The 11,061-nt window shown below is 36.9% G+C and overlaps 1 protein-coding gene across 7 annotated transcripts in view; it reads left to right on the top strand.

Annotated features, from left to right (window-relative positions):
* The window catches only part of PRLR (prolactin receptor), a 156,198-nt gene extending 146,493 nt beyond the window's left edge, over positions 1 to 9,705 (top strand). For all 7 annotated transcript variants that reach the window (XM_018077223.2, XM_018077224.2, XM_018077225.2 and 4 more), the window contains 2 exons: positions 520 to 589; positions 1,212 to 9,705. In XM_018077223.2, coding sequence (XP_017932712.1) covers positions 520 to 589; positions 1,212 to 2,228 — 1,087 coding nt within the window. In that variant the 3' untranslated portion in view covers positions 2,229 to 9,705. The remainder of the gene's footprint in view (positions 1 to 519; positions 590 to 1,211) is intronic.
* The last annotated feature ends 1,356 nt before the right edge of the window (positions 9,706 to 11,061 follow it).

Below are 11,061 nucleotides of genomic sequence, written 5' to 3' on the forward strand. Positions count from 1 at the left end.
AATCAAATTTGAAAGAGAAAGATGTTGCTTTTGTACAAGTCTTGCAGAAAAGTACTGTCTAAGTAGAAGAAAGATAGAAACCGTGTTTGGAAAAGCCAAGTCATTCGCCATAAATCCTATTGAAGAGTAGTCAGCTGACAGTCAAGTATGCTGCGACAGGCCCCCTAGTCCTCCTGAACTGTACCCCATTTCACTGTTTCTTGGCCAGTGATGAATTTACAGTGGTATTAGAGAATCAGAGGTTAAGGGACTAAAGGCAATAAAAGGACATTAGCAGTGTTACATTTCCAACTGAATAACTTTGTATTGTTCTTTTTCTTATAAATGCCTCTAAGGGTACTCTGGGGATTTGTGAATTACCTGGCTTGAGGGGTAGATAGGAAACAGAGGTACGACAGGGACATATCAGATATGGGAGAAGCATTTAAAATCTCAGTCACATTCTGAGGAAATGGGAGAACAAATAGTGAGATAGGGCCCATACTTACACCTGGTGTGTTTGTTCTGGTTTTTTTTCAGAATGATGGCCTTCATCCTACCACCAGTTCCAGGACCAAAGATAAAAGGCATAGATAAACATCTGTTAGAGGTGAGTACCACAGTGAACATGAAAAGAATTCACTGTTACTTACTTTTCCAACTTATGTACTAGCAACCACAATTACCCTAGTAAAGGATGAAATTCCTTCAATTAATCAATGTTTAAAATAGGTAACACTTTCAGGTTGATGATGTGGAGGGTATGTGTGAGACAGAGTTTTGCCTCACACTTGTAGTAGGAGAGTGTTTGAGAACAAGATTTGTGACCATGGCTGTTTCATGGGGCACCAGAGGAAATGCCTGTGTGATCTTCCTAACGGTTCTTATGGAAGTCCTACTAGTTCTTACCATGCTGAGGTGGCAGGACATGGCTGCACTATCATTCCATTTCCTTCTTGTCAAACTCAGGAGACCCACACCTGTCAAAAGCTCCCAGGTCCTCCCATTTTAGAAACATGAATTCTGCGATTGTGTCTCCCCACTGAGGAAACTCAAGAAATTTTCTTCCCTTCTTTCAGTGTTTTCTGCAGCAGTAGAAATCCAGTTTAGGTCTAGTGATATAACTATTGAAGTGTTTGTATAGCAAATATGTAAATTGTTCACAATTGTTCTAGTCAGATGAACCCTAAGGTTAACAGTGAAAAATTATATCCTATTTATTATTCCCTCAGACAGGAAAATCTGAAGAATTACTGAGTGCTCTTGGTTGCCATGGTTTCCCTCCAACATCAGACTGTGATGAACTACTGATAGAATATCTGGAGGTAGAGGACAGTGAGGATCAACAACTCATGCCAAGCCATCACAATCCCAGTAAAAATATGAAAATGATACCCAAGGAAACAGACAGTGACTCGGGCCGAGGGAGCTGTGATAGCCCTTCCCTGCTCTCTGAGAAGTGCAGGGAGCCTCGTGCCCTTCCATCAGCACTTCAAACACAAGATGTAAGAGCTGTCCAAGAAAATAAAGGAGCAAAAAGGAGCTGGGAAACTCAGTGTATAGCCTCAGAACAGGAAGCACTCCTTTTTAACAATGAGAGTACAAAGTCATCCACATGGCCTGCAGTTCAGTTACTACCTGATAATCAGCTTCCTATGTTTGCCTACCACAGTACTGTGGAGGCACACACGATAATACTGAATACCACAAATGTGAACATTTCACCAGTTTTGGTGGGAAATGAAGAAAAACATCAGTCACGATATCCTGTCACTGAAGCTGTCCATGACAATATGGAAAAGCAAAGAGAGATGGAGTATTCCATAACTGAACAAACTGCAGTGCAGGTCAAACAAAACAGACATAATGACAGGTCACCTTTCTTGAATCCTAAACTAATGGACTATGTAGAAGTTCATAAAGTCAGACAAGATGAGGAGCCAACAGTATTACTGAAACATAAAGATAATAATGGAAAGACCAAAAAATACACTGTTCCAGGAACCAGCAAAGAATATACCAAGGTCTCAACAGTTGTGGACCATAATATTCTAGTATTAATGCCAGATTCACGCATCCAGCACACACCTGTATCTCAAGAACCTGCAGTGGAAACATCACAGAACCTTCAGCAAGGTCAAGCTGAGAAAAATATGAGCTACTGCCTGACAGCTCCAAGTGACTACAAAAGAGAGACCAGTGGGTCAGAGTATATGGACCCATCTTCCTTTATGCCCTCCTTTAAATAACCAGTTAATACAGTACATACTTATATATGTCCAGTAAAACAAAATCACATAGCGAACAGTCCTTCAAAAAAGCCTAGCCTCCAAAAGCCTAGTCTCCTGTGTGTATTGTACAGATAATAAAATAGACAGTGGGTTGAGGTAATAATCATGGAAGTAAATCATGGAGCATTAACACACGTTTCTGACACAGTGAAATGAGGAAGTGGATATTGCCATGAAAAACACATAGTAAAATAATTATTCAGTTCTGCAAAGCTGTTAATTGATTAAGCCTGAGGGAGTACTGTAGGTTCAACAAAGATGAAAATTGTTACGTGTCAGTCAGCACACCATGGTGATCAGAGCAGTTCCTATGTTAGATAAATCATTGCACAGCAGTATTGTTATCTACAGTGTCTTTTCTTCTGAATGCATTCTGACATTAGATTGAGATTTCTTCATATTTTTTTCTCAATCCTTGAGAAAAAAGGAGTTACTGTATATGACAAATCATAGATAAAAAGAATATATTCTACAAATGACAGTAAAATAACAAATTCTTCTAAGGATATTTTTGCTTTGTTTCAACGTGATAGAAAACTTTGCATCCCATTCATATCCCAGTCCAGGCAAACCAAACATGAAAAAAATAGCAGGATAATATTTGATATACTGCCTTACTGTATATAATATACAATTCTACTTTAGTATAAGCCCATATGTTTAACAATATATTTTTAAAGGCTATTTTTCTATTATCAAAAAAAGAGCAAAATAAAATATTTTTTAATTTCCCAGTGTTATTTAGCTACTTAGGAACTTTTCTGTTTCCTTCTGCTGAGACAGCAGTAACAAGTAAAGCTACAATTTCTATACAAAGCATGAAATTAAACTTTATACTAATTAAGAATATGAAGAAATTTTTAAACTATATTTCTAATATATTACAGATATATTACTATTTGAATTGTAAATTGTTTCTTTCACACCTTTTTTATCACCTATAATTATATAATTAAAACAGAATCTAGGTTTTGAGAGGAAAATTTCTTTCCCTTTGAATTTATAGTCTGATGCCAACAGCGAATGGAATGGTGTTCTCCTGCATCCTTAGTCATTGCACTTTTCTCTGAGTCTGGAGGAAAAGTCTGAAGTAAGATTTTTCATAATGAATTTATGAACATGAGTTTTGGAAACCAGCCTCTAAAGTCAAAGATAAGAGGCATAGAGTCTGAGTCATAGATCTGCTGAAATAGCAATGAGAATAAGGAAAGGAGTCTATGTACTAGAGCTGAATGTATGTCCCCAGAACAGCAGTGGGAACAGTAAGGATTCATTGTATCCCATGTAAACGAAGACAGAATCAAAACTGTACTGTAGTGGCTGTGAAATTACTGTGGTCCTCCCTTCTTGAAACAAAAGTTTAATTTACTCCAGAAAAGTATGACCAAGTGATGACTGATTAAAACTGGACCAAATATTTAGCCACTCTCACTAGCTTCAGGGGAAACTGGAAACATAAGGTAAGGGAATGGTTCTGTACATGTGAAGGAAGGTGTATTTGATAAATGGACTGACTCCCTATTGTTCTTCTCCTTCCTGAACAGTTCTATGTTTCTCTATATTTTCATGATTTTACGCACTGAACCAGCCTTCCTGCAGTATCAGGTACCTGCTGCAGAGCTAGCCAAAAGAGAATTTCAGATTTTGAAGGTCCCAGAAGGCCACATCTAATTTGACAAATCAGATTCTCACCCTTTACCTTCAATGCCGTGGAACTGCTCAAGTACAGATTAGTTGAGCTATCTAGCCTTTCCACAGGCAGGACTTAGGAATTTAACTGTTTGTCTGTGTGTCTATAAACATATGTGTTAGCATGGACCGTAACATTTACTTTAGGCATCAGATTTGGAGCCTAAGTCCTCTATACAGGTAATGTACTGCTGACTTCTAGAGGCTGATCAGGGCAGTCTGGCTGCTCTGATGAAAGTGTGGGGAGATATCTTAGATTCTTAATACATCCACTTATTTAACACTTGAAGACATGAAATGGCTACTCCAGAGAGCAGCCAGACATAAAACTTTGTTCAGTTATGGTTAACAGAATAATTTACTGTAGATATACTTTTCGTAGTATATCTTACAAATTTCTAGAGATGCTAAAAGTACTGCAAAGAAACTATTGAGTTATCAGGAAAAATTGGAATGTTTTTCAGGACAGCAGTTTGTCTGTGTGCAAGTATGTAAGCTGGTTATACACTATGTCTGACAGTGTTTAATTTACACTTCAGTTTTCTGACTGAATCTGACAGAGCTAATCCAGACCAGACACATTTTCTTTACACAGATAGTCACTTCTGTGTTGTTTCCTACACCTAATGCTGTACATAAAGACATGCTGCTACAGGCCTTCTGGGAGGCATCTAGTGATGCACAGAAGGATATAGAATCTTACCAAGCCACAGACTAAAAATGTTCCTCATATAGTGGATTTCTTAGATTAAAGTACATGTGACTACACAGACCTACAACAGCAGCAGACTGATGCTGTGGTATTGATTACTTTGTACCTGAGGCAAACTGGCACAACTTTTGGCAGATTTTTAAGATTATGATTCATCCCATAGGCATGTGTGCCTCCTGTAATCCACAGAGAGAGAGAGTCAAAGAGTTTCTATGCTTTGTCATGAATTAGTACTGAACTGCAAAATAGCTGTAGCATAAACTACACCATGTGGTGTTGATTCTATTCCACCTTTGCTGATGAACATCTCAAGATGCCGAATCATCGTGGCTCTCTGTGAAAAGGTAAATTCAACCAGAGTGGAAAAGGGGACATTTGCTCACTACATGAAGTTTTGAGGGATTTGCTAGTTAAATATAATATAAACACAATTTTTATAAGTATACTTCATTCTTTAAGCTGGACAAATGTGCAGATTGATTATTTTTCCTTGGATTTGCTTATGTTTTCCAAAATACCTTGTTACTCCCAAAGGCGGAGCAACACCTTCTGAAAGAGACCTTTAACATCTGAAAGTATATGACAAAAATAATAAACTATTGTTCTGTGAAATCAGAATAACCTTCAGCTAAGTGTTTGGTCCTTTGAATGTTCAAATATTTAATTCTTTCTGTTTGTGATGATATTTTTGCTTGCAGTTCTTAAGCTTTTTATTAGGAAATAGATGAGCTTTTGCAGCAGTTGTACACAGTCAATCGGTGTAAAATTATGACACACCAGTAGGGAATAACAGGCTCTTGACACCTCCTTTGATATCCAAAGGGATGAAGTATACCACAGAATTTACCCCAGAAACAGTGATTAGCCCAATAGCTCTTGCACCATAAGTAAAATTTGTCACTTTGAATAATTATTCTAAGAGTGCGAATGATGTTTTCAATGTCAAAGCTATGCGTGTCATTCATAGTGTGAATTACTTTGTAATAGCATAAAAGCCCTAAAAGGAAGAATAAAGACTCTTCAAAATAATTAGTTTTATAAAATTCATAAAATTGAATATATATTTTTAATTAATTACCTTTCCTTTTGACTCAGACTAATTTTATTAACTTTTTTTCAGTACTGACAAATATGATTCATTATTGTACATTTTCTAATTAGACTTTTTTTTTAGCAAGGACATATTTGATGTACTATTTTAGTATCTCAGTGTTATATTCCAGACTTCTAAAGAAATACATGTTATTGAATTGGCACGTGTGCTCACAAAGCTCACTGTCACACATAATGCAGCCTTGAAAATGGTCTTAACATCATGTAACTACACAGATTATTTCATAAAAATGTAGTAAACTGACCTTATATAATATTAGTAAGAGGATATATGTGTTTATGGAATAAACTGTAAAACAAATATGTAATGATGATTTATGTTAAAGCAGTGAATTTTGTAGTATATCTGTCTATGTGTCTATGTTTAAATGGCTGAAAAATAGACAGTTGCTTTAAATGTCATTTAAGTATTTAAAGTGTCGTGGCAGCAGGTGTTCAAAATGAATAAGCAGAATTTTTTTGTGCTCTCTGAAGCATTGTATGTGTGGGGTTCACCTCATGAAACCTGTAAGTGTATTTCATAATTTTACAGTAACTGTAAATGATTTGAGGGTGTTGTACAAGGAAACTGAAGTCACTTAAGCCAGTTGATAGATACCAGACATCTTCTACAAAGCCATAAAGACAAATGAAATGAAGAAAATGTCATGAGACCAGGCATCATATTCTCAAATAATTGCTACCTCAGATTTTTTTTTTTCTCCCTTTAAAAGGCAGGCAAAACCATTTTGCTTTTTGTACAAAATAGTGAATCAGTCTATCAAGATTTAAAAAGACTTATTTTTAAATCCAAATTATTTTTGTTAACAAACGGCTTGTCATGGAATCGTCACTTGTTTTGCACTGGTAGTACGAGGATGGGATATTTGAGATGTGTGGCAAAATTAAATATTTTTAATGTGAAAAAAAAAACACTGAAAATTCCATTTTGTAGGAAAAGCCATCTTTCCCAGCTTGGCAGTCAAACATCAGTCCCTTTCCTGACCTGAAAAGTTTATTACCACTGCCCGTGTTGCCAGGTTGCTAGGACTGAGCGAGCCAAATTTCCAGAGATGCCCTCATTCTGGATCTAAGCATTTATCAATCCTTGCTATTTAGAAATACCTGTTTTCAGCTGAGTTCCTAGGAAGTAAATATTTTCTGTCTCTAAATAAGCAAAAGTGGAGACACCTACTCTCAAGTGTCTCAAACCCTCATACTAAATTCAGACTCCAGTTCCCTTGGGTGTGGAAAGATGGACTGAATTACAATTTGAACAAACTTGTGACCCTGCCTTGAAAATGATTTTGAAACAAATCAGGGAATTTCTTCATCTTTCCTGTGTATGTCAAGCAGGCAAATAAAGATAAGCGGATACATAAATACATAATATATGGGGATATAAAGAGCTTAATGATCATAGAAACATAGAATTGTTTAGGTTGGAAAAGACCTGTAAGGTCATAGAGCCCAAATGTTATCACAGCACTGCCAAGTCTACCACTGAATGATGAGAACAAGGACAAGGTTGCTGTATGTGGCAGGATGGGAAAAGGAGTACAGTCACTATAGCACAGTACATGGGTAGATGATGAAAGAAAAAATGCATTTTGACAACTACTGAGAAGAGAAGGAGGGAGAACAGAAAATGGAAGTGAAAGAATCAAATGTAAGAGTAGACAGGAAAAAATGAGAACTAGTAGAGCTGAGAGGAGTGATAAATGAGTTACCGAGGGAAAAAAAAAGAGAAGAAAATACTTCTACATCAAAAGTGGGAATAAGCACAGCTACCTGATACAGTCCACAAAAGTAGTAAAGCCTTATTAGATGCTAAAGAGCTGGCAAAATGCTGAAATCAGCTACTATGGATCAGCTATATGAAGGAAAAAGTCCTTCAACAACATGAGAAGTTGTCATTCACTTTCTATCAGTTACAGGGTTTCCTTCCGCATATCTGATGTTGGTCCCAGGCAAACACAGTACTTGAAGAGCTAGACTCTGCATATGAGTGCTATTGCACTTCCTACATTCCTAAGGAAAAAAGCTCCAGAGGAATAAAGTGTACCACGCTGCTTTTAAAAGCAACCTTCAATTTTTCAGACAGATATACAGATTAGGTGTATTTATCCATTTACTTTGTCCCACACATATGCCTACCATTCTTAAACATTCTTCTGGTTTTATTTATTAAAGTTAATGCAATGACCTAGAAGCTCCAAGGGAAAAATATTTTGGGGATATTAAAAGAGTCTCTTGGCATTTCTGGGCATTGTTTCAGTTTGTACCTGGGACAATGTATCTGTTAATATTTTCCTTAATCAGAAAGTCCGTCTTGGTGATAAATCTGGAAAATTTTAGAAAATTACCAAGAGAGGCTTAAAATACATATCTTCAATTTAAGTTAAGCTTTTAAGAGACACTATTATATCTGTTGAAAGTGATGAAAAATACTCAAATTAGTTGTGTGGCCTCTTACAGTGCTGATATGCTAAAAGCTGATCTTATACTCAAGATATTGGTGTATAGAGCAGTTAGATGTGAGAAAGTCCTTTTTTATATATTCTTCTTTTATTTTTGGAAGGTTTAATGTCTTTTTCTACTTTGTGATGCTGCTTGTCGTGTATCTTGTCTTTATTTAACTTTTTTTTGGATAATGCTGCTTTTGAGTCTATTTTTATGAGCTGTTGAGTACTTTCACCTCATTTTGACATCAGTAAAAATTGAAAGATTTCACTTCAGTTCCTGCAATGGTCAGTTTTAGAGACATAGCACTGAGTGGAATTTTTACAGGATGCTGGAAATCTTTGTACAAGTCACTTGTAGAAAATACTCCTTCAAGAGGATGGAAAAGTATACATGTCTGGGAAGAGGCATATTTTTCTACAGGCAGAAATATAATGATGTCAGATCATATTTTATAAAATTCATAATACTGTAGACTACTCTTAATTCTCATCTATGTGTCCTTCATTCCAAAAGGAAGAGGAAACTACTGCTCAGTATAATCAGAAAGAGCTTTAGTGTTTATTTTTCATCTTGGTAAGTAATTTTTTTAATTCTGACTGCCAATACCATTCACCATCTGAAATAACACAACCATCAGTTCCATATATGCATTATATTGCTCAGACATACTCAGCATTATCTCGACTTCTGAAATCTTTATATTGTGCTTTGTATATTTTATAGTCATTGTGTAAAATATAGCAATACTGAGGGCACTGGTATGAAAAAGTACAGCCCAGAAAAAATATGTTAGCACTCATTAACTAATCATATTTTTTCAAATTTTTGCCACCCTGTTAAGTGAAGGGAAAAGTTTCTGGAACTTCCTTGCCTTTAATTGTGCCAGCAGTCTCTCAAAGAAACATAAATTGCATCTTCTGAATAATACACAGAATAAACAGTGTATTTTCAGAGGTGAAAGAGACGATCCAATATTTAAAGCCAATGTGTTTCCATTTGCATAATCATTTCATTGGTAGCCTTGCAATACAAGCTAGGCATTTTCCCACTAAAATTTCAGAATTTGTATGTAATCTGGAACATCAGTGTTGTCCCAGTAGCAACAGAATCACTTTAAGCACAATTATTCTGTGAACCGAATCCAAATTTTTTGGAAATTTCTAAAATATAAGAAATTGTAAGAATTAGATTTCATATGTAGTATGTACATTGGTTGGAGAATACTGGTATAAAAATAGTTGCTCAGGAATTCTTCATTGTTTCTAAGTGAATCTGAAGGAAAATGCTTTAAATGCATTTTTTAAGTTTGTAATATTGAAAATGCTGGCTTTATTAAAATCTGTTAGTGTTTTCACTTGTAAGATCAATATTGTTCTGAAGTCTGTAGCTTTCTGATGGAATTTTCAATCTTTTGTCATTGTAAAATCTCTTTGCAATGGTGTTTGCATTTCAATTTAATAAAAATTCTTGAATAAATTTCACAGATTCTACCTTTCATCACGATATGTAACAATTCCAGTATATAATACACAGAAAGAAAATGGAAAAGCCAGACATCCAACATAGTCTGTAGGATGGGATCCTGCTGACAGATGTGTTTAACCTACTTTGCAGGCACTCAGCAACTGAACCCCTTAACACAGGTGGGTCACCCACCAGGTCACAACTTTTATGCTTCTTTATGAGTCTTGTATTCATGAAAATTATCACTGAAGTTAAGGGATTTCAAGTTAGTGAAAGTAAAATTTGATTGGGAAGGGCTGAGCATTCAGGCATCCTAAGGTATGTAAGCACTGCCCTGGTTAGTAAAAGGTACAAATCTCTGATGCATTGCAACAACATCAGGCAGTTTTCCTGCAGAACTGGGGCTGCCCTTGAGGGTAGGTGTCTTCAGCCTTCTGCTTTAGGAGCAGCCAGGGTCACCAAAACCTGTGAAATACCTCTCATTGGCAACTGTGTCTAGTCACAGTGTATGCCAATTGCCATTCTAGGAAACCCATTGTTGAGCCTTAGTTCTTCTAGTATTACAAGGATGTGCTGGTTTTGGCTGGGGCAGAGTTAATTTTCTTCAGACTGCCTGGTATGAGGCTTTTGTTATTGCTAAGCTGGGCTTACACAAGGCCTCTTCTGCTTTTTGTACTGCCATACTGGCAAGGAAGTTGGGGGTGCATGGGAGGCTGGGAGGAGACACAGCTGGGACAGGTGATTCCAACTGACAAAAGGGATATTCCATGCCATATGATATCATGCTCAGTATATAAAATACTGAGTAAAGAGGGAACATTCGGAGTGAAGGAATTTGTCTTCCCAAGTAACCATTATGTGTGATGGGGCCTTGTTCTCCTGAAGATTGCTGAATATGTGCCTGCCCATGGGAAGCAGTGAATCAATTCCTTGGTTTGCTTTCCTTGTGTCTGTGGCCTTTCCTTTCCTGTTAAACCGTCTTTATCTCAACCCATGAGTTTTCTAGCTTTTACTCTTCCAATTCTCTCCCCAGTCCCACTGGTAGGGAAGCAAGTGGTTGCGTAGGGCTGGGTTGATGGCTGGGATTAAACCACCTCCATTACTGGAAGGTAATGAAGGAAGGCAGTAGAGCTTCCCATTTCTTCTGTCCTTGTAGGAGATTGTGTTAGATCTCTTTGCCTATGAAGTAGAACCAAAAAACCTAAGAAATGGGTTAGCAGTGACCCTCTCACAATGTCTCTCAGTTTCTCCTCATCCACCTGTCTGTATTTGTCATAGCAGGATCACAGAATGGGTCAGGTTGGAAGGGACCACAGTAGATCACCTGGTCCCACCTCCCTGCTCAAGCTGTGCCATCCTAGAGCACAT

Source organism: Manacus vitellinus, unplaced genomic scaffold (assembly GCF_001715985.3).
Source record: "Manacus vitellinus isolate BGI_N305 unplaced genomic scaffold, ASM171598v3 scaffold_36_pilon, whole genome shotgun sequence".
In the NCBI taxonomy this organism is placed as follows: Eukaryota; Metazoa; Chordata; class Aves; order Passeriformes; family Pipridae; genus Manacus; species Manacus vitellinus.